This window comes from Oncorhynchus gorbuscha, linkage group LG02, assembly GCF_021184085.1.
Source record: "Oncorhynchus gorbuscha isolate QuinsamMale2020 ecotype Even-year linkage group LG02, OgorEven_v1.0, whole genome shotgun sequence".
Lineage (NCBI taxonomy): Eukaryota > Metazoa > Chordata > Actinopteri > Salmoniformes > Salmonidae > Oncorhynchus > Oncorhynchus gorbuscha.
In genome coordinates, this window is record NC_060174.1 from 109,020,025 (window position 1) to 109,047,899 (window position 27,875).

At 46.1% G+C, this 27,875-nt stretch overlaps 2 protein-coding genes across 2 annotated transcripts in view; one reads left to right on the forward strand and one right to left on the reverse strand.

Annotated features, from left to right (window-relative positions):
* The window catches only part of LOC124015443 (mucin-2-like), a 312,521-nt gene that overhangs the window by 224,429 nt on the left and 60,217 nt on the right, over positions 1-27,875 (forward strand). The gene's annotated exons all lie outside the window — the stretch shown is intronic.
* LOC123990952 (serine/threonine-protein kinase DCLK1-like) overlaps positions 1-27,875 on the reverse strand; it is an 84,012-nt gene that overhangs the window by 47,430 nt on the left and 8,707 nt on the right. Inside the window, exon 2 of the mRNA XM_046292006.1 lies at positions 17,973-18,331. Coding sequence (XP_046147962.1) covers positions 17,973-18,331 — 359 coding nt within the window. The remainder of the gene's footprint in view (positions 1-17,972; positions 18,332-27,875) is intronic.

The following is a 27,875-nucleotide window of genomic DNA, read 5'->3' on the forward strand; positions in this document are numbered from 1 at the left end:
ATATACCAGGGCCGTAGCTCATCTAGTTTATAGAGTGACAGTGGCTTCAGAATGTACATTTCAATAATGTAGCAGACACTCTTATCCAGAGCGATTTACAGGAGAAATTAGGGTTAAGAGCTTTACTCAAGATTTTTAAACTAGTCGGCTCTGGGATTTGAACCAGTGACCTTCCGGTTACTGTCCCAACAATATTTAACTGCTGCCCTTAAGTTACATGTTTTGCAGTATTACTTTAGTGCCTTGTTGCAAACAGGACGCATGTTTTGTAATATATTGTATTCTGTACGGGCTTCCTTCTTTTCACTCTGTCAATTGGGTTAGTATTGTGGAGTAACTACAGTGGTGTTGGTACATCCTCAGTTGTCTCCTATCACATCCATTAAACTCTGTAACTGTTTTAAAGTCACCATCGGCCGCATGGTTAAATCGCTTAGTGGTTTCCTTCCTCTCTGGCAACTGAGTTAGGAAGAACAGCTGTATCTTTGTAGTGACTGGGTGTATTGATACACTGAGTTAGGAAGGACACCTGTATCTTTGTAGTGACTGGGTGTATTGATACACTGAGTCAGGAAGGACGCCTGTATCTTTGTAGTGTCTGGGTGTATTGATACACTGAGTTAGGAAGAACGCCTGTATCTTTGTAGTGTCTGGGTGTAATGATACACTGAGTTAGGAAGGACGCCTGTATCTTTGTAGTGTCTGGGTGTAATGATACATAGTGTAATGAATAACTTCACCATGCTCAAAGGGATATTCAATGTCTGCTGTTTTTTATTTTTACCCATCTACCAATAGGTGTCCTTCTTTGCGAGGCATTGGAAAACCTCCCTGGTCATTGTCTTTGAATCGGTGTTTGAAATTCACTACTCGACTGAGGGACCTTACAGATAATTGTGTGTTGGGGGGTGCAGTGATGGGGTAGTCATTTAAAAATCACATTAAACACAATTATTATTATTATAATTAATTATTATTGCAAAACAGAGTGAGTCCGTGAAACTTTTTATGCGACTTATTTAGGCTAAACAACAAAAGAGTTGAATACTCAAGACATTTCAGCTTTTCATTTTAAATTCATTTGTAAACGGTCACACCTATTCCCTACCACGGTCACACATACTACCACGGTCACACCTATTCCCTACCACGGTCACACATACTACCACGGTCACACATATTCCCTACCACGGTCACACATACTACCATGGTCACACCTATTCCCTACCACGGTCACACATACTACCACGGTCACACCTATTCCCTACCACGGTCACACATACTACCACGGTCACACCTATTCCCTACCACGGTCACACATACTACCACGGTCACACCTATTCCATACCACGGTCACACATACTACCACGGTCACACCTATTCCCTACCACGGTCACATCTATTCCCTACCACGGTCAAACATATTCCCTACCACGGTGACACATACTACCACGGTCACACCTATTCCCTACCACGGTCACACATACTACCACGGTCAAACATATTCCCTACCACGGTGACACCTATTCCCTATCATGGTCAAACATATTCCCTACCACGGTCAAACCTATTCCCTACCACGGTCACACCTATTCCCTACCAGGGTCACACCTACTACCACGGTCACACTTAGTCCCTACCACGGTCACCTACACTACCACGGTCACACATATTCCCTACCACGGTCAAACATATTCCCTACCACGGTCACACCTAATCCCTACCAGGATCACACCTACTACCACGGTCACACTTAGTCCCTACCACGGTCACACATACTACCATGGTCACACATATTCCCTACCACGGTCACACATACTACCACGGTCACACACACTACCACGGTCACACATACTACCACGGTCACACATACTACCACGGTCACACATATCCCTACCACGGTCACACATACCACCACGGTCACACATATTCCCTTCCACGGTCACACATACTACCACGGTCACACATATTCCCTTCCACGGTCACACATACTACCACGGTCACACCTATTCCCTACCACGGTCAAACATATTCCCTACCACGGTCACATCTATTCCCTACCACGGTCAAACATATTCCCTACCACGGTGACACATACTACCACGGTCACACCTATTCCCTACCACGGTCACACATACTACCACGGTCAAACATATTCCCTACCACGGTGACACCTATTCCCTATCATGGTCAAACATATTCCCTACCACGGTCAAACCTATTCCCTACCACGGTCACACATACTACCACGGTCACACATATTCCCTACCACGGTCACACATACTACCATGGTCACACCTATTCCCTACCACGGTCACACATACTACCACGGTCACACCTATTCCCTACCACGGTCACACATACTACCACGGTCACACCTATTCCCTACCACGGTCACACATACTACCACGGTCACACCTATTCCATACCACGGTCACACATACTACCACGGTCACACCTATTCCCTACCACGGTCAAACATATTCCCTACCACGGTCACATCTATTCCCTACCACGGTCAAACATATTCCCTACCACGGTGACACATACTACCACGGTCACACCTATTCCCTACCACGGTCACACATACTACCACGGTCAAACATATTCCCTACCACGGTGACACCTATTCCCTATCATGGTCAAACATATTCCCTACCACGGTCAAACCTATTCCCTACCACGGTCACACCTATTCCCTACCAGGGTCACACCTACTACCACGGTCACACTTAGTCCCTACCACGGTCACCTACACTACCACGGTCACACATATTCCCTACCACGGTCAAACATATTCCCTACCACGGTCAAACATATTCCCTACCACGGTCACACCTAATCCCTACCAGGATCACACCTACTACCACGGTCACACTTAGTCCCTACCACGGTCACACATACTACCATGGTCACACATATTCCCTACCACGGTCACACATACTACCACGGTCACACATACTACCACGGTCACACATACTACCACGGTCACACATATCCCTACCACGGTCACACATACCACCACGGTCACACATATTCCCTTCCACGGTCACACATACTACCACGGTCACACATATTCCCTTCCACGGTCACACATACTACCACGGTCACACCTATTCCCTACCACGGTCAAACATATTCCCTACCACGGTCACATCTATTCCCTACCACGGTCAAACATATTCCCTACCACGGTGACACATACTACCACGGTCACACCTATTCCCTACCACGGTCACACATATTCCCTACCACGGTCAAACATATTCCCTACCACGGTGACACCTATTCCCTATCATGGTCAAACATATTCCCTACCACGGTCAAACCTATTCCCTACCACGGTCACACCTATTCCCTACCAGGGTCACACCTACTACCACGGTCACACTTAGTCCCTACCACGGTCACCTACACTACCACGGTCACACATATTCCCTACCACGGTCAAACATATTCCCTACCACGGTCACACCTAATCCCTACCAGGATCACACCTACTACCACGGTCACACTTAGTCCCTACCACGGTCACACATACTACCATGGTCACACATATTCCCTACCACGGTCACACATACTACCACGGTCACACACACTACCACGGTCACACATACTACCACAGTCACACATACTACCACGGTCACACATACTACCACGGTCACACATATCCCTACCACGGTCACACATATCCCTACCACGGTCACACATACTACCACGGTCACACATATTCCCTTCCACGGTCACACATACTACCACGGTCACACATATTCCCTTCCACGGTCACACATACTACCACGGTCACACATATTCCCTACCACGGTCACACATACTACCACGGTCACACATATTCCCTACCACGGTCTCACATATTCCCTACCACGGTCTCACATATATTCCCTACCACGGTCACACATATCCCTACCACGGTCACACATATCCCTACCACGGTCACACATACTACCACGGTCACACATACTACCACGGTCACACATACTACCACGGTCACACATACTACCACGGTCACACATAGTGGCCTGGGTTGGTGTCGTTTCTAGAGTTACAACAACCCAGTGGTGTAGTGAATGGTAAACACACGTAAAAGCTATCGCGGGAAAAGCATTGAAAGTATAGGACAGGTTACTTTATTCACAGCCGAATGGCCATCTGCATCTACCCACCTATAGTTTTATCACTACAGCCCTGATTTGATCTATTCACTACCACGGCTTCAGGGGAGTCTGGGACTGAGTCAGTCTAGATTCAGTTACGAACCATCTCTCCCTGACCCACTCCATCTCTCCCTGACCTTCTCCATCTCCCCATGACCCCCTCCATCTCCCCCTAACCCCCTCCATCTCTCTCTGTCCCCCTCCATCTCTCCCTGACCCCCTCCATCTCTCCCTGACCCCTTCCATCCCTCCCTGACCCCCTCCATCTCTCCCTGTCCCCCTCCATCTCTCTCGGTCCCCCTCCATCTCTCCCTAACCCTGACATAGGGTTCTGGTCTAAAGTAGTGCACTATATAGGGAATAGGGTGCCATGAGGCTCTGGTCTAAAGTAGTGCACTATATAGGGAATAGGGTGCCATAGGGCTCTGGTCTAAAGTAGTGCACTATGTAGGGAATAGGGTTCCATAGGCCTCTGGTCTAAAGTAGTGCACTATATAGGAAATAGTGTTCCATAGGCCTCTGGTCTAAAGTAGTGCACTATATAGGGAATAGTGTTCCATAGGCCTCTGGTCTAAAGTAGTGCACTATGTAGGGAATAGTGTTCCATAGGCCTCTGGTCTAAAGTAGTGCACTATGTAGGGAATAGGGTGCCATTTCCTTGTATTAAATACAGTCTGATCCTAACCTAATCCATAGCAGGAGATTTCTCAAGGAAAACCTGATCCTGAGGATTTTTCAGAACGCACCACAGAGAGTTAGTTGGGATAACAAGGGGATCTGGATACCTGAATGACTGGCTGGCTGACTGGTTAGCTGGTTGGCTGGCTGACTGGCTGGCTAGCTGGCTGACTGGTTAGCTGGATGGCTGACTGACTGGCTGGTCAGCTGGCTGGCTGGCTGACTGACTGGCTGGTTGGCTGGCTGATTGGCTGGTTGGCTGGCTGGCTGACTGGCTGGTTGGCTGACTGGCTGGCTGGTTGGCTGGCTGGTTGGCTGGCTGGCTGACTGACTGACTGGCTGGTTGGCTGGCTGGCTGGCTGGCTGGTTGGCTGGTTGGCTGGCTGGTTGGCTGACTGACTGACTGGCTGGCTGACTGGCTGGTTGGCTGGTTGGCTGGCTGGCTGACTGACTGGCTGGTTGGCTGGCTGGCTGGCTGGCTGGCTGGCTGGTTGGCTGGTTGGCTGGCTTGACTGACTGGCTGGCTGACTGGCTGGCTGGTGTGGCATTGAAAAGCAATGTGTTTCACTTAGTATTCAGTTTCATCTTGGTGCACATTTTGTTATAGGAACGGAACAAATGGAAAGAATAGATCATTTTGATTTTGATTAGATCACATTTTTATCTAAGCTGTGTGTTGGCAGGGTGCCAACCAGATTAACAGAGAACCCTTGGTTTACTAAGGAACTTACAAAAATCATAAGGCAACGAAATGCTATGTGGGCTAAAGCAAGAGGGACTGGTTTGCCTAGTTTAAAAATATATATATATATATATTCCATCCCCCAGTGGATAGGCCAAGAACACCCAGGGGTCATAGTAACCATGGGAACCGGTGTTCTATTTATGAATATAAAGACACATGTGTCCAAGTGATCCTTGTATAATGAGTTCTAAGATATTTTGACAGTTCTACTAGCTAATGTTGTTTGATGTTTTCGATTACATAACATTTGAGGTAACATCATTTAAGGGTCTATAGGTTATAAGGACTCTATGATTCAATTCATTTAAGGACTTCAATGATTCAATTAATTTAAGGGTCTATAAGTTATAAGGACTCTATGATTCAATTCATTTAAGGACTTCTATGATTGAATTCATTTAAGGGTCTATAAGTTATAAGGACTCTATGCTTCAATTCATTTAAGGGTCTATAGGTTATAAGGCCTCTACGATTCAATTCATTTAAGGCCTCTATGATTCAATTCATTTAAGGAATCTATGATTCAATTAATTTAAGGGTCTATAGGTTATAAGGACTCTGTGATTCATTTAATTTAGTCAGTTTTACCACCTCATCATAATGTTGTAGAACACTTCAGCTTATGTTGCTGTCTCTGTGTCTTGTCTGGTCCCTCTCCTTCGTATCTTATTATTCTGTTGCTGTCTCTGTGTCTTGTCTGGTCCCTCTCCTTCGTATCTTATTATTCTGTTGCTGTCTCTGTGTCTTGTCTGGTCCCTCTCCTTCGTATCTTATTATTCTGTTGCTGTCTCTGTGTCTTGTCTGGTCCCTCTCCTTCGTATCTTATTATTCTGTTGCTGTCTCTATGTCTTGTCTGGTCTCTCTTCATCATATCGCATTCTTCTGTTGCTGTCTCTATGTCTTGTCTGGTCTCTCTTCATCATATCTCATTCTTCTGTTGCTGTCTCTATGTCTTGTCTGGTCTCTCTCTACATCATTATTCTGTTGCTGTTCTGTTGCTGTCTCTGTGTCTTGTCTGGTCTCTCTCCTTCATATCCTAATATTCTGTTGCTGTCTCTGTGTCTTGCTGTCTCTGTGTCTTGTCTGGTCTCTCTCCTTCATATCCTAATATTCTGTTGCTGTCTCTGTGTCTTGCTGTCTCTGTGTCTTGTCTGGTCTCTCTCCTTCATATCCTAATATTCTGTTGCTGTCTCTGTGTCTTGTCTGGTGTCCCTCTCCATTATTGCTGTCACTGCCCACAAAATGAGGTGGAAACTGAGCTGCACTTCCTAACCTCCTGCCCAATGTATGACCATATTAGAGAGACATATTTCCCTCAGTTTACACAGACCCACATTGAATTAGAAAACAAACCCAATTTTGATAAACTCCCATATCTACTGGGTGAAATTCCACAGTGTGCCATTAAGATGTGTGACCTGTTGCCACGAGAAAAGGGCAACCAGTGAAGAACAAACACCATTGTAAATACAACCCATATTTATGTTTATTTATTTTCCCTTTTGTACTTTAACTATTTGCACATAATATGACATTTGAAATGTCTTTATTCTTTTGAAAAATATATATATATATAATATTTACTGTTCATTTTTTATTGTTTATTTTACTTTTGTTTATGATCTATTTCACTTGCTTTGGCAATGTTAACATACAGTTGAGGTCGGAAGTTTACATACACCTCAGCCAAATACATTTATACTCAGTTTTTCCACAATTCCTGACATTTAATATGACATTTGCTTCCGGTTTGGAGCGAGTGGTCGCATCGCACTTCGCTCCCGCAGGTAGTATAACTTTTTCATTACATTTCATTACATTTCATTATATTTCATTATAGCACAACGGTTTGATTTGTCTAATCTTAGCAATTTCTTCTCAGCTAGCTACATAGCCGTCTTTGTGTCAAAGATAATTGCGTAATTATCGTATTTCGCCGTCCTAACGTAGTCTTCACTAGCCAGCTAGCTAACGTCCACTGATTAGCTGCACTGGAAAAACTAGTACACTCAACTGAACGACTTGATTAGTGTAGTGTTAGCTAGCTACATAGCTGTCTTTGCGGTCTTCGTATCTTCGTTCCAAGATAATTGTGTTGTTTAGGTTTAGAGTGTGTAGTCTTAGAGTGATTATCTTAATTTACCGAGGTTAGCTAGCCAGCTATTTGTCGTCCTTAACGTAGGAGACTCTGCTAGCTAGCCAACGCTAGCCAATGTCTACTGAATAGAACTCAACAACCCGGTCGCATTCACAGGTAGTATCACATTTTCATTTCATTTCATTACAGTACAACGGTTTGATTTGTTTGATCGTAGCTAGCTACATAGCTAGCTACATAGCCGTCTTTGTATCAAAGATAATTGTGTAGTCTAGAGCGATTTTCTAGGTTAGCTAGCCAGCTATTGTCGTTCTTTTAACGCAACGTAAAGTAAACAACACTACTAGCTAGCCAGCTAGCCCCCGAATAGCAGCACTGCAGAAACTATTACACTCAACGGAACGACTTGATTAGTGTAGTGTCAACAACGCACCCACCGCCAGCTAGCCTACTTCAGCAGTACTGTATCATTTTAATCATTTTAGTCAATAAGATTCTTGCTACGTAGCTTAACTTTCTGAACATTCGAGACGTGTAGTCCACTTGTCATTCCAATCTCCTTTGCATTAGCGTAGCCTCTTCTGTAGCCTGTCAACTATGTGTCTGTTTATCCCTGTTCTCTCCTCTCTGCACAGACCATACAAACGCTCCACACCGCGTGGCCGCGGCCACCCTAATCTGGTGGTCCCAGCGCGCACGACCCACGTGGAGTTCCAGGTCTCCGGTAGCCTCTGGAACTGCCGATCTGCGGTCAACAAGGCAGAGTTAATCTCAGCCTATGCCTCCCTCCAGTCCCTCGACTTCTTGGCACTAACGGAAACATGGATCACCACAGACAACACTGCTACTCCTACTGCTCTCTCTTCGTCCGCCCACGTGTTCTCGCACACCCCGAGAGCTTCTGGTCAGCGGGGTGGTGGCACCGGGATCCTCATCTCTCCCAAGTGGTCATTCTCTCTTTCTCCCCTTACCCATCTGTCTATCGCCTCCTTTGAATTCCATGCTGTCACAGTTACCAGCCCATTCAAGCTTAACATCCTTATCATTTATCGCCCTCCAGGTTCCTCGGAGAGTTCATCAATGAGCTTGATGCCTTGATAAGCTCCTTTCCTGAGGACGGCTCACCTCTCACAGTTCTGGGCGACTTTAACCTCCCCACGTCTACCTTTGACTCATTCCTCTCTGCCTCCTTCTTTCCACTCCTCTCCTCTTTTGACCTCACCCTCTCACCTTCCCCCTACTCACAAGGCAGGCAATACGCTCGACCTCATCTTTACTAGATGCTGTTCTTCCACTAACCTCATTGCAACTCCCCTCCAAGTCTCCGACCACTACCTTGTATCCTTTTCCCTCTCGCTCTCATCCAACACCTCCCACACTGCCCCTACTCGGATGGTATCGCGCCGTCCCAACCTTCGCTCTCTCTCCCCCGCTACTCTCTCCTCTTCCATCCTATCATCTCTTCCCTCCGCTCAAACCTTCTCCAACCTATCTCCTGATTCTGCCTCCTCAACCCTCCTCTCCACCCTCTCTGCATCCTTTGACTCTCTATGTCCCCTATCCTCCAGGCCGGCTCGGTCCTCCCCTCCCGCTCCGTGGCTCGATGACTCATTGCGAGCTCACAGAACAGGGCTCCGGGCAGCCGAGCGGAAATGGAGGAAAACTCGCCTCCCTGCGGACCTGGCATCCTTTCACTCCCTCCTCTCTACATTTTCCTCCTCTGTCTCTGCTGCTAAAGCCACTTTCTACCACGCTAAATTCCAAGCATCTGCCTCTAACCCTAGGAAGCTCTTTGCCACCTTCTCCTCCCTCCTGAATCCTCCTCCCCCTCCCCCCCCTCCTCCCTCTCTGCAGACGACTTCGTCAACCATTTTGAAAAGATGGTCGACGACATCCGATCCTCGTTTGCTAAGTCTAACGACACCGCTGGTTCTGCTCACACTGCCCTACCCTGTGCTCTGACCTCTTTCTCCCCTCTCTCTCCAGATGAAATCTCGTGTCTTGTGACGGCCGGCCGCCCAACAACCTGCCCGCTTGACCCTATCCCCTCCCCTCTTCTCCAGACCATTTCCGGAGACCTTCTCCCTTACCTCACCTCGCTCATCAACTCATCCCTGACCGCTGGCTACGTCCCTTCCGTCTTCAAGAGAGCGAGAGTTGCACCCCTTCTGAAAAAACCTACACTCGATCCCTCCGATGTCAACAATTACAGACCAGTATCCCTTCTTTCTTTTCTCTCCAAAACTCTTGAACGTGCCTTCCTTGGCCAGCTCTCCCGCTATCTCTCTCTGAATGACCTTCTTGATCCAAATCAGTCAGGTTTCAAGACTAGTCATTCAACTGAGACTGCTCTCCTCTGTATCACGGAGGCGCTCCGCACTGCTAAAGCTAACTCTCTCTCCTCTGCTCTCATCCTTCTAGATCTATCGGCTGCCTTCGATACTGTGAACCATCAGATCCTCCTCTCCACCCTCTCCGAGTTGGGCATCTCCGGCGCGGCCCACGCTTGGATTGCGTCCTACCTGACAGGTCGCTCCTACCAGGTGGCGTGGCGAGAATCTGTCTCCTCACCACGCGCTCTCACCACTGGTGTCCCTCAGGGCTCTGTTCTAGGCCCTCTCCTATTCTCGCTATACACCAAGTCACTTGGCTCTGTCATAACCTCACATGGTCTCTCCTATCATTGCTATGCAGACGACACACAACTAATCTTCTCCTTTCCCCCTTCTGATGACCAGGTGGCGAATCGCATCTCTGCATGTCTGGCAGACATATCAGTGTGGATGACGGATCACCACCTCAAGCTGAACCTCGGCAAGACGGAGCTGCTCTTCCTCCCAGGGAAGGACTGCCCGTTCCATGATCTCGCCATCACGGTTGACAACTCCATTGTGTCCTCCTCCCAGAGCGCTAAGAACCTTGGTGTGATCCTGGACAACACCCTGTCGTTCTCAACCAACATCAAGGCGGTGGCCCGTTCCTGTAGGTTCATGCTCTACAACATCCGCAGAGTACGACCCTGCCTCACACAGGAAGTGGCGCAGGTCCTAATCCAGGCACTTGTCATCTCCCGTCTGGATTACTGCAACTCGCTGTTGGCTGGGCTCCCTGCCTGTGCCATTAAACCCCTTCAACTCATCCAGAACGCCGCAGCCCGTCTGGTGTTCAACCTTCCCAAGTTCTCTCACGTCACCCCGCTCCTCCGTTCTTTCCACTGGCTTCCAGTCGAAGCTCGCATCCGCTACAAGACCATGGTGCTTGCCTACGGAGCTGTGAGGGGAACGGCACCTCAGTACCTCCAGGCTCTGATCAGGCCCTACACCCAAACAAGGGCACTGCGTTCATCCACCTCTGGCCTGCTCGCCTCCCTACCACTGAGGAAGTACAGCTTCCGCTCAGCCCAGTCAAAACTGTTCGCTGCTCTGGCCCCCCAATGGTGGAACAAACTCCCTCACGACGCCAGGACAGCGGAGTCAATCACCACCTTCCGGAGACACCTGAAACCCCACCTCTTTAAGGAATACCTAAGATAGGATAAGTATTCCCTCTCACCCCCCTTAAGATTTAGATGCACTATTGTAAAGTGACTGTTCCACTGGATGTCATAAGGTGAATGCACCAATTTGTAAGTCGCTCTGGATAAGAGCGTCTGCTAAATGACTTAAATGTAAATGTAAAAATTTAATCCTAGTAAAAATTGTCTTAGGTCAGTTAGGATAACCACTTTATTCTAAGAATATTTACATTTGCAGATAATAATAATAATAGTAGAGAGAATTACTTATTTCAGCTTGTATTTCTTTCATCACATTCCTAATAGGTTAGAAGTTTACATACACTCAAATAGTATTTGGTTGCATTTCCCTTAAATTGTTGAACTTGAGTTTCCCACAATAAGTTGGGTGAATGTTGTCCCATTCCTCCTGACAGAGCTGGTGTAACTGAGTCAGGTTTGTAAGGCCTCCTTGCTCGCACATTCTTTTTCAGTTCTGCCCACAAATGTTCTATAGGATTGAGGTCAGGGTTTTGTGATGGCCACTCCAATACCTTGACTTTGTTGTCCTTAAGCAATTTTGCCGCAACTTTAGAAGTATGCTTGGGGTCATTGTGCATTTGGAAGACCCATTTGCGACCAAGCTTTAACTTCCTGATTGATGTCTTGAGATGTTGCTTCAATATATCCACATTATTTTCCTCCCTCATGATGCCATCTGTTTTGTGAAGTGCACCAGTCCCTCCTGCAGCAAAGCATCCCCACAACATGATACTGCCACCCCCGTGCTTCACAGTTGGGAAAGTGTTCTTCAGCTTGCAATCCTCCGCCTTTTTCCTCCAAACATAACGATGGTCATTATGGCCAAACAGCTCTATGTTTGTTTCATCAGACCAGAGGACATTTCTCCAAAAAGTACTATCTTTGTCCCCATGTGCAGTTGCAAACCGTAGTCTGGCTTTTTTAATGGTGCTTTTGGAGCAGTGTCTTCTTCCTTGCTGAGCGGCCTTTCAGGTTATGTCGATATAGGACTCGTTTTACTGTGGATATAGATATATTTGTACCTGTTTCCTCCAGCATCTTCACAAGGTCCTTTGCTGTTGTTCTGGGATTGATTTGCATTTTTCGCACCAAAGTACGTTCATCTCTAGGAGACAGAATGCGTATCCTTCCTGAGTTGTATGACGGCTGCGTGGTCACTATTATTTTTACAGATGAACGTGGTACCTTCAGGAGTTTGGAAATTGCTCCCAAGGATGAACCAGACTTGTGGAGGTCTACAATATTTTTCTGAGGTCTTGGCTGATTTCTTTAGATTTTCCCATGATGTCAAGCAAAGAGGCACTGAGTTTGAAGGTAGGCCTTGAAATACATCCACAGGTACACCTCCAATTGACTCAAATCATGTCAATTAACCTATCAGAAGCTAAATGTATGTAAACTTCTGACTTCAACTGTATGTTTCCCATGCCATTAAAGCCCCTTAAATTGAAATTGAATTGAAGAGAACGAGCAAGACAGAGAGACACACAACCCCATTACAAACACACACAACCCCATTACAAACACACACAACCCCATTACAAACACACACAACCCCATTACAAACACACACAAACCCATTACAAACACACACACGACCCCATCATACACACACACACGACCCCATCACAAACACACACACCCGGTAGTCCCAGTAGTAAACACTGTCTTTAGTGCCAGGAGAGGAGAGAGAGAGAGAGGGAGCATCTCCTCAATTTACCTGTTTGCATGAGACGAGACATGAGGATGTGTGTGTGTGCATATACTTGTGTGTGTTATTATTTTTGTATGACTGTGAGGGTGAGCTGAAGAGAGGAGAGGAGAGGAGGTGGAATATCAATGATGTTGACACAGGAAGTTATTTTGGTCTCTACAGTGAACCTCAGAACAGATAGAGCTACTGTGTGGGCGACAGCTCCATTCATACGTCTGGTATGGATTCATACAGTATGCTGCTGGTTAGTCTCTGGTCTGGATTCATACAGTATGCTGCTGGTTAGTCTCTGGTCTGGATTCATACAGTATGCTGCTGGTTAGTCTCTGGTCTGGATTCATACAGTATGCTGCTGGTTAGTCTCTGGTCTGGATTCATACAGTATGCTGCTGGTTAGTCTCTGGTCTGGATTCATACAGTATGCTGCTGGTTAGTCTCTGGTCTGGATTCATACAGTATGCTGCTGGTTAGTCTCTGGTCTGGATTCATACAGTATGCTGCTGGTTAGTCTCTGGTCTGGATTCAGTCTCTGGTACAGTATGCTGCTGGTTAGTCTCTGGTCTGGATTCATACAGTATGCTGCTGGTTAGTCTCTGGTCTGGATTCATACAGTATGCTGCTGGTTAGTCTCTGGTCTGGATTCATACAGTATGCTGCTGGTTAGTCTCTGGTCTGGATTCATACAGTATGCTGCTGGTTAGTCTCTGGTCTGGATTCATACAGTATGCTGCTGGTTAGTCTCTGGTCTGGATTCATACAGTATGCTGCTGGTTAGTCTCTGGTCTGGATTCATACAGTATGCTGCTGGTTAGTCTCTGGTCTGGATTCATACAGTATGCTGCTGGTTAGTCTCTGGTCTGGATTCATACAGTATGCTGCTGGTTAGTCTCTGGTCTGGATTCATACAGTATGCTGCTGGTTAGTCTCTGGTCTGGATTCATACAGTATGCTGCTGGTTAGTCTCTGGTCTGGATTCATACAGTATGCTGCTGGTTAGTCTCTGGTCTGGATTCATACAGTATGCTGCTGGTTAGTCTCTGGTCTGGATTCATACAGTATGCTGCTGGTTAGTCTCTGGTCTGGATTCATACAGTATGCTGCTGGTTAGTCTCTGGTCTGGATTCATACAGTATGCTGCTGGTTAGTCTCTGGTCTGGTGCTGCTGGATTCTGGTCTGGATTCATACAGTATGCTGCTGGTTAGTCTCTGGTCTGGATTCATACAGTATGCTGCTGGTTAGTCTCTGGTCTGGATTTCAGTATGCTGCTGGTTAGTCTCTGGTCTGGATTCATACAGTATGCTGCTGGTTAGTCTCTGGTCTGGATTCATACAGTATGCTGCTGGTTAGTCTCTGGTCTGGATTCATACAGTATGCTGCTGGTTAGTCTCTGGTCTGGATTCATACAGTATGCTGCTGGTTAGTCTCTGGTCTGGATTCATACAGTATGCTGCTGGTTAGTCTCTGGTCTGGATTCATACAGTATGCTGCTGGTTAGTCTCTGGTCTGGATTCATACAGTATGCTGCTGGTTAGTCTCTGGTCTGGATTCATACAGTATGCTGGTTAGCTGGTCTGGATTCATACAGTATGCTGCTGGTCTGGTCTGGATTCATACAGTATGCTGCTGGTTAGTCTCTGGTCTGGATTCATACAGTATGCTGCTGGGTAGTCTCTGGTCTGGATTCATACAGTATGCTGCTGGGTAGTCTCTGGTCTGGATTCATACAGTATGCTGCTGGTTAGTCTCTGGTCTGGATTCATACAGTATGCTGCTGGTTAGTCTCTGGTCTGGATTCATACAGTATGCTGCTGGTAGTCTCTGCTGGATTCATACTGCTGCTGGTTAGTCTCTGGTCTGGATTCATACAGTATGCTGCTGGTTAGTCTCTGGTCTGGATTCATACAGTATGCTGCTGGTTAGTCTCTGGTCTGGATTCATACAGTATGCTGCTGGGTAGTCTCTGGTCTGGATTCATACAGTATGCTGCTGGTTAGTCTCTGGTCTGGATTCATACAGTATGCTGCTGGTTAGTCTCTGGTCTGGATTTACAGTATGCTGCTGGTTAGTCTCTGGTCTGGATTCATACAGTATGCTGCTGGTTAGTCTCTGGTCTGGATTCATACAGTATGCTGCTGGTTAGTCTCTGGTCTGGATTCATACAGGTCTGGTTAGTCTCTGGTCTGGATTCATACAGTATGCTGCTGGTTAGTCTCTGGTCTGGATTCATACAGTATGCTGCTGGTTGCTGGATTCATACAGTATAGTCTCTGGTCTGGATTCATACAGTATGCTGCTGGTTAGTCTCTGGTCTGGATTCATACAGTATGCTGCTGGTTAGTCTCTGGTCTGGATTCATACAGTATGCTGCTGGTTAGTCTCTGGTCTGGATTCATACAGTATGCTGCTGGATTCATACAGTATGCTGCTGGTTAGTCTCTGGTCTGGATTCATACAGTATGCTGCTGGTTAGTCTCTGGTCTGGATTCATACAGTATGCTGCTGGTTAGTCTCTGGTCTGGATTCATACAGTATGCTGCTGGTTGCTGGTCTCATACAGGCTGCTAGTCTCTGGTCTGGATTCATACAGTATGCTGCTGGTTAGTCTCTGGTCTGGATTCATACAGTATGCTGCTGGTTAGTCTCTGGTCTGGATTCATACAGTATGCTGCTGGTTAGTCTCTGGTCTGGATTCATACAGTATGCTGCTGGTTAGTCTCTGGTCTGGATTCATACAGTATGCTGCTGGTTAGTCTCTGGTCTGGATTCATACAGTATGCTGCTGGTTAGTCTCTGGTCTGGATTCATACAGTATGCTGCTGGTTAGTCTCTGGTCTGGATTCATACAGTATGCTGCTGGTTAGTCTCTGGTCTGGATTCATACAGTATGCTGCTGGTTAGTCTCTGGTCTGGATTCATACAGTAGTAGTCTCTGGTCTGGATTCTGCTGGTTAGTCTCTGGTCTGGATTCATACAGTATGCTGCTGGTTAGTCTCTGGTCTGGATTCATACAGTATGCTGCTGGTTAGTCTCTGGTCTGGATTCATACAGTATGCTGCTGGTTAGTCTCTGGTCTGGATTCATACAGTATGCTGCTGGTTAGTCTCTGGTCTGGATTCATACAGTATGCTGCTGGTCTGGATTCATACAGTATGCTGCTGGTTAGTCTCTGGTCTGGATTCATACAGTATGCTGCTGGTTAGTCTCTGGTCTGGATTCATACAGTATGCTGCTGGTTAGTCTCTGGTCTGGATTCATACAGTATGCTGCTGGTTAGTCTCTGGTCTGGATTCATACAGTATGCTGCTGGTTAGTCTCTGGTCTGGATTCATACAGTATGCTGCTGGTTAGTCTCTGGTCTGGATTCATACAGTATGCTGCTGGTTAGTCTCTGGTCTGGATTCATACAGTATGCTGCTGGTTAGTCTCTGGTCTGGATTCATACAGTATGCTGCTGGTTAGTCTCTGGTCTGGATTCATACAGTATGCTGCTGGTTAGTCTCTGGTCTGGATTTCAGTATGCTGTGGTTAGCTGGTCTGGATTCATACAGTATGCTCTGGTCTGGATTCATACAGTATGCTGCTGGTTAGTCTCTGGTCTGGATTCATACAGTATGCTGCTGGTTAGTCTCTGGTCTGGATTCATACAGTATGCTGCTGGTTAGTCTCTGGTCTGGATTCATACAGTATGCTGCTGGTTAGTCTCTGGTCTGGATTCAGTATGCTGCAGTATGTCTGGATTCTGGTTAGTCTCTGGTCTGGATTCACAGTATGCTGCTGGTTAGTCTCTGGTCTGGATTCATACAGTATGCTGCTGGTTAGTCTCTGGTCTGGATTCATACAGTATGCTGCTGGTTAGTCTCTGGTCTGGATTCATACAGTATGCTGCTGGTTAGTCTCTGGTCTGGATTCATACAGTATGCTGCTGGTTAGTCTCTGGTCTGGATTCATACAGTATGCTGCTGGTTAGTCTCTGGTCTGGATTCATACAGTATGCTGCTGGTTAGTCTCTGGTCTGGATTCATACAGTATGCTGCTGGTTAGTCTCTGGTCTGGATTCATACAGTATGCTGCTGGTTAGTGGATTCTGGTCTGGTTATTCATACAGTATGCTGCTGGTTAGTCTCTGGTCTGGATTCATACAGTATGCTGCTGGTTAGTCTCTGGTCTGGATTCATACAGTATGCTGCTGGTTAGTCTCTGGTCTGGATTCATACAGTATGCTGCTGGTTAGTCTCTGGTCTGGATTCATACAGTATGCTGCTGGTTAGTCTCTGGTCTGGATTCATACAGTATGCTGCTGGTTAGTCTCTGGTCTGGATTCATACAGTATGCTGCTGGGTAGTCTCTGGTCTGGATTCATACAGTATGCTGCTGGTTAGTCTCTGGTCTGGATTCATACAGTATGCTGGTCTGGATTCATACAGTAGTCTCTGGTCTGGATTCATACAGTATGCTGCTGGTTAGTCTCTGGTCTGGATTCATACAGTATGCTGCTGGTTAGTCTCTGGTCTGGATTTACAGTATGCTGCTGGTTAGTCTCTGGTCTGGATTCATACAGTATGCTGCTGGTTAGTCTCTGGTCTGGATTCATACAGTATGCTGCTGGTTAGTCTCTGGTCTGGATTCATACAGTATGCTGCTGGTTAGTCTCTGGTCTGGATTCATACAGTATGCTGCTGGTTAGTCTCTGGTCTGGATTCATACAGTATGCTGCTGGTTAGTCTCTGTCTGATTCATACAGTATGCTGCTGGTTAGTCTCTGGTCTGGATTCATACAGTATGCTGCTGGTTAGTCTCTGGTCTGGATTCATACAGTATGCTGCTGGTTAGTCTCTGGTCTGGATTCATACAGTATGCTGCTGGTTAGTCTCTGGTCTGGATTCATACAGTATGCTGCTGGTTAGTCTCTGGTCTGGATTCATACAGTATGCTGCTGGTTAGTCTCTGGTCTGGATTCATACAGTATGCTGCTGGTTAGTCTCTGGTCTGGATTCATACAGTATGCTGCTGGGTAGTCTCCATCGCTCACCTGTTTTCCATCCAGTGTATAGATCTTCTTCACCACCCCAGAGTCCAGTTTGACGGCCTCCGTGATGTCGGTGAGGACCTGTTCGTATGAATGGGCCGTCTTCTTATTGAGAAGGATCCGTACAGCCTTCCTGGGCTTCATCCCGCTCCGCACCACCGTCACCAGCTTGGGCCGGATGAAATCCTTCACCCCCTGGTCCCGGGTGTCTGGCGGTCCGGCCTTGGAGCTGCCCAGAGAAAGGGGCCCGCGGGCGGCCGCCCCAGACGAAGCTTTGACGTTCACAGACCAGTTGGGGTTGATGTTCTTGGTGTAGTCGAGCTTCTTGAATACCTCAATGGAGCCGCACACGTAGCTCTCGCCTGAGAAGGGGAGATGGGGGAGAGAGACAGGGAGAAGGGGAGATGGGGGAGAGAGACAGGGAGAAGGGGAGATGGGGGAGAGAGACAGGGAGAAGGGGAGATGGGGAGAGACACAGGGAGAAGGGGAGATGGGGATAGAGACAGGGAGAAGGGGAGATGGGGAGAGAGACAGGGAGAAGGGGAGGGGGAGAGAGACAGGGAGACGGAGAGGGGGAGAGAGACAGGGAGAAGGGGAGAGAGACAGGGAGAAGGAGAGATGGGGGAGAGAGACAGGGAGAAGGGGAGCTACTTTTTAAGTGAATACCTGCAGTCAACGTGCACAATACGTTATTAATCAATACGTTATTAATCAATATGTTATTAATCAATACATTATTAATCAATACATTATTAATCAATACGTTATTAATCAATATGTTATTAATCAATACGTTAGTAATCAATATGTTATTAATCAATATGTTACTAATCAATACGCTATTAATCAATATGTTATTAATCAATACGTTATTAATCAATACGCTATTAATCAATATGTTATTAATCAATACGTTATTAATCAATACGTTATTAATCAATATGTTATTAATCAATACATTATTAATCAATATGTTATTAATCAATACGCTATTAATCAATACGTTATTAATCAATACGTTATTAATCAATATGTTATTAATCAATACGTTATTAATCAATACGCTATTAATCAATATGTTATTAATCAATACATTATTAATCAATACATTATTAATCAATATGTTACTAATCAATATGTTACTAATCAATATGTTATTAATCAATACGCTATTAATCAATACATTATTAATCAATACATTATTAATCAATATGTTACTAATCAATATGTTACTAATCAATATGTTACTAATCAATATGTTATTAATCAATACGTTACTAATCAATACGCTATGAGATAAAGATGAATACTGTAACGGCTTTCTTTAGGTGAAGTAGAGGCGGACCAAAATGCAGCGTGGTTTCTTTGATCCATGTTTAATAACAAAAAGATAAACACGAAACACTACAAAACAATAAACGTGGAAAACCAAAAACAGCCCTATGTGGTGCAAAACACAGAGACAGGAACAATCACCCACAAACACACAGTGAAACCTAAAACAGTCCTATCTGGTGCAAAACACAGAGACAGGAACAATCACCCACAAACACACAGTGAAACACAGGCTACCTAAATATGGTTCCCAATCGGAGACAATGACTAACACCTGCCTCTGATTGAGAACCATATCAGGCCAGACATAGAAATAGACAAACAAGACATCCAACATAGAATGCCCACTCAGATCACACCCTGACCAAACAAAACATAGAAACATACAAAGCAAACTATGGTCAGGGTGTGACATATACCTTCTTAGGGTCATCTTTCACATCATTATTTCATTATGAAGCTTCCTGGTGGTCCCCAGTCACAGGGACCGGAGCCTTGTTGTCCAGCATACTCCTGGTGGTCCCCAGTCACAGGGACCGGAGCCTTGTTGTCCAGCATACTCCTGGTGGTCCCCAGTCACAGGGACCGGAGCCTTGTTGTCCAGCATGCTCCTGGTGGTCCCCAGTCACAGGGACCGGAGCCTTGTTGTCCAGCATACTCCTGGTGGTCCCCAGTCACAGGGACCGGAGCCTTGTTGTCCAGCATACTCCTGGTGGTCCCCAGTCACAGGGACCGGAGCCTTGTTGTCCAGCATGCTCCTGGTGGTCCCCAGTCACAGGGACCGGAGCCTTGTTGTCCAGCATACTCCTGGTGGTCCCCAGTCACAGGGACCGGAGCCTTGTTGTCCAGCATACTCCTGGTGGTCCCCAGTCACAGGGACCGGAGCCTTGTTGTCCAGCATACTCCTGGTGGTCCCCAGTCACAGGGACCGGAGCCTTGTTGTCCAGCATGCTCCTGGTGGTCCCCAGTCACAGGGACCGGAGCCTTGTTGTCCAGCATACTCCTGGTGGTCCCCAGTCACAGGGACCGGAGCCTTGTTGTCCAGCATACTCCTGGTGGTCACCAGTCACAGGGACCGGAGCCTTGTTGTCCAGCATACTCCTGGTGGTCCCCAGTCACAGGGACCGGAGCCTTGTTGTCCAGCATACTCCTGGTGGTCCCCAGTCACAGGGACCGGAGCCTTGTTGTCCAGCATGCTCCTGGTGATCTAGTTACAGTATGGAATTCACAACTAAATATTTGCCAGCTAGATATCTCATAACTATTAAGTTAACTGTCTAACATGTGCTAAATGCTCTGCAGTTGTGCATTTGGTTTGCTAACTTAGTAGGTAGTTAGCTACCTAGCTAAGTGGTTAGCATCTTCCAAAATCATGTTTCGCTTGGTAGAGAATCCCCTTTTGGATCAAGAGCCTTGCTGGCTAATATTTGTTTGGAGCATGCAGCATTCTTCAGTTATTTATATAACTCTATGAGCTAGGATGTCTGTCCTACAAATAGTTTAGGGCAGAGACTGTATGTTTTTGAATTGCGCTCACTAGCATTTAGTTAACATTCTCTATGTGCTTTTTACATGTAGTTGTTAGCAGTGCTAACCTTTGGATTACAGAGGCACAATAGGGTTTGAACATAGCGCCCCTTGTGTTCGGTAACGGTATTACCGAATATCCCCGTATGGCACAAGGTTGGTGTGAAGGTACAGTGCATTTGGAAAGTATTCTGACCCTTTGACTTTTTCAACATTTTGTTACGTTACAGCCTTATTCTAAAATTTATTAAATAAAAAAAATTATAAGAAATCTCCACACAATACCCCATAATGGGAAAGCTAACAGGTTTCTATTTTATTTTTGCAACTGTATTATATATAAAAAACAGACATACATAATTATTCAGATCCTTTGCTATGAGACTCGAAAATGAGCTCAGATGCATCCTGTTTCCATTGATCACCCCTGAGATGTTTCTACAACTTGATTGGAGTTCACCTGTAGTATTTTCAATTGGTTGTACATGAATTGGAAAGGCACACATCTGTCTATATAATGTCCCACAGTTGACAGTACATGTCAGAGCAAAAACCAAGCCATGAGGTCGAAGGAATTGTCCGTAGAGCTCCGAGACAGGATTGTGTCGAGTCACAGATCTGGGGAAGGATACCAAAAAATGTCTGCAGCATTGAAGGTCCCCAAGAAGGCATTGTCCTCCATCATTCTTAAATGGAACTAGTTTGGAACCACCAAGACTCTTCCTAGAGCTGGCCGCTTGGACAAACTGAGTAATCGGGGGAGAAGGGCCTTGGTCAGGGAGGTGACGAAGAAGAAGATTCCAAGATGGCACCGATAGAGATGGCATCTTCGCTTCTAGTCCTTAGGAAACTGCGCAGTATCTTGTTTTATTTATATATTATTTCTTACATTGTTAGAAAACCTTAAGCGTTATTATTCACCTGACCTAGAATTCCTCACAATCAAATGCCGACCATATTATCTCCCGAGAGAATTCTCCTCGGTTATTGTCACAGCAGTGTACATTCCCCCGCAAGCGGATACCAAGACGGCCATCAAAGACCTTCACTGGACTTTATGCAAACTGGAAACCATATATCCTGAGGCTGCATTTATTGTAGCTGGGGATTTCAACAAAGATCATTTGAGAACAAGGCTACCTAAATTCTATCAGCATTCCGATTGCAATACACGAGTGAGTAACACGCTCAACCATTTCTGCTGTAACTTCTGTGATGCATACAAGGCCCTATCCCCGACCTCCTTTAGGAAAATTCAACCATGACTCCATCTTGTATCTTCCCTTCCAATAGGCAGAAACTAAAACAGGAAACGCCCATGCTGGTCTGATTAATCGGATTCCGTGCTTCAAGATTGCTCCGATCATGTAGACTGGAACATGTTCTGGGTAGCCTCAGAGAACAACATTGACGTATACGCTGATGCAGTGAGTGAGTTTATAAGGAAGTGTATAGGAGATGTGGTACCCACTGTGACTATTAAAACCTTCCCTAACCAGAAACAGTGGATTGATGGCAGCACTTGTGAAAAACTAAAAGCACTTACTACCACATTTAATCAAGGCGACTGGAAACATGGCAGAATACAAACAGTGTTATAAGGCAATCAAACAAGCAAAACGTCAGTATAGAGACAAAGTAGAGTCGCAATTCAACGGCTCAAACACAGGGTCTACAGTCAATCACGGATTAGAAAAAGAAAACCAGCCCCGCCGTGGACAACAACGTCTTGCTTCCAGACAAATTAAACAACCTCTTTGAGTGTTTTGAGGACAATACAGTGGCACCAACGTGGCCCACTACCAAAGACTGTGGGCTTTCCTTCTCCATGGCCGACGTGAGCAAAACATTTAAACGTGTTAACCCTCGCAAGACTGCCGGCCCGAGACGGCATCCCTAGCCACGTCCACAGAGCATGCGCAGACCAGCTGGCTGGTGTGTTTACGGACATATTCAATCAATCCTTATCCCTGTCTGCTGTTCCCACATGCTTCAAGATGGCCACCATTGTTCCTGTTCCCAAGAAAGCTAAGGTAACTGAACTAAATGACTAACACTAGTTCCTCTGTGGAGATGGGAGAACCTTCCAGAAGGACAACCATTTCTGCAGCACTATACCAATCAGGCCTTAATGGTAGAGTGGATAGACGGAAGTCACTCCTCAGTAAAAGGCACCTGACAGCCCTCTTGGAGTTTGCAAAAAGGCTCCTCAAGACTCTAAGACCATGAGAAACAAGATTATCTGGTCTGATGAAACCAAGATTGAACTCTTTGACCTGAAATCCAAGTGTCAGGTCTGGAAGAATCCTGGCACCATCCCTACGGTGAACTATTGTGGTGGCACCATCCCTACGGTGAACTATTGTGGTGGCAGCATCATGCTGTGGGAATGTTTTTCAGCAGCAGGGACTGGAAGACTAGTCAGCATCGAGGCAAAGATCAACAGAGCAAAGTACAGAGAGATCCTTGATGAAAACCTGCTCCAGATCAGCTCGGGACCTCAGACTGGGGTGAAGGTTCACCTTCCAACAGGACAACGACCCTAAGCACACAGCCAAGACAACGCAGGAGTGGCTTCAGTCTCGGAATGTCCTTGAGGGGTCCAGCCAGAACCCGGACTTCAACCCGATCAAACATCTCTGGAGAGACCTGAAAATAGCTGTGCAGCGACGCTCCCCATCCAACCTGACAGAGCTTGAGAGGATCTGCAGACAAGAAAGGGAGAAACTCTCCAAATACAGGTGTGCCATGCTGGTAGCTTCATGATGTTGTAATCACTGTCAAAGGTTAGTCAACAAAGTAACAAAGTAAAGGGTCTGAATAAAAATGGAAAATATTTATATAAACCTGTTTTTGCTTTGTCATTATGGGGTATTGTGATGTCATTATGGGGTATTGTGATGTCATTATGGGGTATTGTGATGTCATTATGGGGTATTGTGATGTCATTATGGGGTATTGTGATGTCATTATGGGGTATTGTGTGTAGATTGATGAGGGGAAAAAAAACATTTCAATCAATTTTAGAATAAGGCTGGAACATAACAAAATGTGGGAAAAGTCAAGGGGTTTAAATACATTCTGAAGACACTATATGACAATGTGGATACGGCCCTAGTCTAGTCACCTCCTCTATAACAATGTGGATACGGCCCTAGTCTAGTCATCTCCTCTATAACAATGTGGATAAGGCCCTAGTCTAGTCACCTCCTCTATAACAATGTGGATACGGCCCTAGTCTAGTCACCTCCTCTATAACAATGTGGATACGGCCCTAGTCTAGTCACCTCCTCTATAACAATGTGGATAAGGCCCTAGTCTAGTCACCTCCTCTATAACAATGTGGATACGGCCCTAGTCTAGTCACCTCCTCTATAACAATGTGGATACGGCCCTAGTCTAGTCACCTCTATAACAATGTGGATACGGCCCTAGTCTAGTCACCTCTATAACAATGTGGATAAGGCCCTAGTCTAGTCATCTCCTCTATAACAATGTGGATACGGCCCTAGTCTAGTCACCTCCTCTATGACAATGTGGATACGGCCCTAGTCTAGTCACCTCCTCTATGACAATGTGGATACGGCCCTAGTCTAGTCACCTCTATAACCATGTGGATAAGGCCCTAGTCTAGTCACCTCCTCTATAACAATGTGGATACGGCCCTAGTCTAGTCACCTCCTCTATAACAATGTGGATACGGCCCTAGTCTAGTCACCTCCTCTATAACAATGTGGATACGGCCCTAGTCTAGTCACATCCTCTATGACAATGTGGATACGGCCCTAGTCTAGTCACATCCTCTATAACAATGTGGATACGGCCCTAGTCTAGTCACCTCCTCTATAACAATGTGGATACGGCCCTAGTCTAGTCACCTCCTCTATAACAATGAGGATACGGCCCTAGTCATCTCCTCTATAACAATGTGGATACGGCCCTAGTCTAGTCACCTCTATAACAATGTGGATACGGCCCTAGTCTAGTCATCTCCTCTATAACAATGTGGATACGGCCCTAGTCTAGTCACCTCTATAACAATGTGGATACGGCCCTAGTCTAGTCATCTCCTCTATAACAATGTGGATACGGCCCTAGTCTAGTCACCTCCTCTATAACAATGTGGATACGGCCCTAGTCTAGTCACCTCTATAACAATGTGGATAAGGCCCTAGTCTAGTCACCTCCTCTATAACAATGTGGATACGGCCCTAGTCTAGTCACCTCCTCTATAACAATGTGGATACGGCCCTAGTCTAGTCACCTCCTCTATGACAATGTGGATACGGCCCTAGTCTAGTCACCTCCTCTATGACAATGTGGATACGGCCCTAGTCTAGTCACCTCTATAACAATGTGGATAAGGCCCTAGTCTAGTCACCTCCTCTATAACAATGTGGATACGGCCCTAGTCTAGTCACCTCCTCTATAACAATGTGGATACGGCCCTAGTCTAGTCACCTCCTCTATAACAATGTGGATACGGCCCTAGTCTAGTCACCTCTATAACAATGTGGATACGGCCCTAGTCTAGTCACCTCTATAACAATGTGGATAAGGCCCTAGTCTAGTCACCTCCTCTATAACAATGTGGATACGGCCCTAGTCTAGTCACCTCCTCTATGACAATGTGGATACGGCCCTAGTCTAGTCACCTCTATGACAATGTGGATAAGTCACCTCTATAACAATGTGGATAAGGCCCTAGTCTAGTCACCTCCTCTATAAAAATGTGGATACGGCCCTAGTCTAGTCACCTCCTCTATAACAATGTGGATACGGCCCTAGTCTAGTCACCTCCTCTATAACAATGTGGATACGGCCCTAGTCTAGTCACCTCCTCTATAACAATGTGGATACGGCCCTAGTCTAGTCAACTCCTCTATAACAATGTGGATACGGCCCTAGTCTAGTCACATCCTCTATGACAATGTGGATACGGCCCTAGTCTAGTCACATCCTCTATAACAATGTGGATACGGCCCTAGTCTAGTCACCTCCTCTATAACAATGTGGATACGGCCCTAGTCTAGTCACCTCCTCTATAACAATGTGGATACGGCCCTAGTCTAGTCATCTCCTCTATAACAATGTGGATACGGCCCTAGTCTAGTCATCTCCTCTATAACAATGTGGATACGGCCCTAGTCTAGTCACCTCCTCTATAACAATGTGGATAAGGCCCTAGTCTAGTCACCTCCTCTATAATAATGTGGATAAGGCCCTAGTCTAGTCACCTCTATAACAATGTGGATATGGCCCTAGTCTAGTCACCTCTATAACAATGTGGATACGGCCCTAGTCTAGTCACCTCTATAACAATGTGGATAAGGCCCTAGTCTAGTCACCTCTATAACAATGTGGATACGGCCCTAGTCTAATCACCTCTATAACAATGTGGATACGGCCCTAGTCTAGTCATCTCCTCTATAACAATGTGGATACGGCCCTAGTCTAGTCACCTCTATAACAATGTGGATAAGGCCCTAGTCTAGTCACCTCTATAACAATGTGGATACGGCCCTAGTCTAGTCACCTCTATAACAATGTGGATACGGCCGTAGTCTAGTCACCTCTATAACAATGTGGATACGGCCCTAGTCTAGTCACCTCTATAACAATGTGGATACGGCCCTAGTCTAATCACCTCTATAACAATGTGGATACGGCCCTAGTCTAGTCACCTCTATAACAATGTGGATATGGCCCTAGTCTAGTCACCTCTATAACAATGTGGATACGGCCCTAGTCTAGTCACCTCTATAACAATGTGGACACGGCCCTAGTCTAGTCACCTCTATAACAATGTGGATACGGCCCTAGTCTAGTCACCTCTATGACAATGTGGATACGGCCCTAGTCTAGTCACCTCTATAACAATGTGGATACGGCCCTAGTCTAGTCACCTCCTCTATAACAATGTGGATATGGCCCTAGTCTAGTCATCTCCTCTATAACAATGTGGATAAGGCCCTAGTCTAGTCACCTCCTCTATAATAATGTGGATACGGCCCTAGTCTAGTCACCTCTATGACAATGTGGATACGGCCCTAGTCTAGTCACCTCTATAACAATGTGGATAAGGCCCTAGTCTAGTCACCTCCTCTATAACAATGTGGATACGGCCCTAGTCTAGTCACCTCCTCTATAACAATGTGGATACGGCCCTAGTCTAGTCACCTCCTCTATAACAATGTGGATACGGCCCTAGTCTAGTCACCTCTATAAAAATGTGGATAAGGCCCTAGTCTAGTCACCTCCTCTATAACAATGTGGATACGGCCCTAGTCTAGTCACCTCTATAACAATGTGGATAAGGCCCTAGTCTAGTCACCTCCTCTATAACAATGTGGATACGGCCCTAGTCTAGTCATCTCCTCTATAACAATGTGGATACGGCCCTAGTCTAGTCACCTCCTCTATGACAATGTGGATACGGCCCTAGTCTAGTCACCTCCTCTATGACAATGTGGATACGGCCCTAGTCTAGTCACCTCTATAACAATGTGGATAAGGCCCTAGTCTAGTCACCTCCTCTATAACAATGTGGATACGGCCCTAGTCTAGTCACCTCCTCTATAAAAATGTGGATACGGCCCTAGTCTAGTCACCACCTCTATAACAATGTGGATACGGCCCTAGTCTAGTCACCTCTATAACAATGTGGATACGGCCCTAGTCTAGTCACCTCTATAACAATGTGGATAAGGCCCTAGTCTAGTCACCTCCTCTATAACAATGTGGATACGGCCCTAGTCTAGTCACCTCCTCTATGACAATGTGGATACGGCCCTAGTCTAGTCACCTCCTCTATGACAATGTGGATACGGCCCTAGTCTAGTCACCTCTATAACAATGTGGATAAGGCCCTAGTCTAGTCACCTCCTCTATAACAATGTGGATACGGCCCTAGTCTAGTCACCTCCTCTATAACAATGTGGATACGGCCCTAGTCTAGTCACCTCCTCTATAACAATGTGGATACGGCCCTAGTCTAGTCACCTCCTCTATAACAATGTGGATACGGCCCTAGTCTAGTCAACT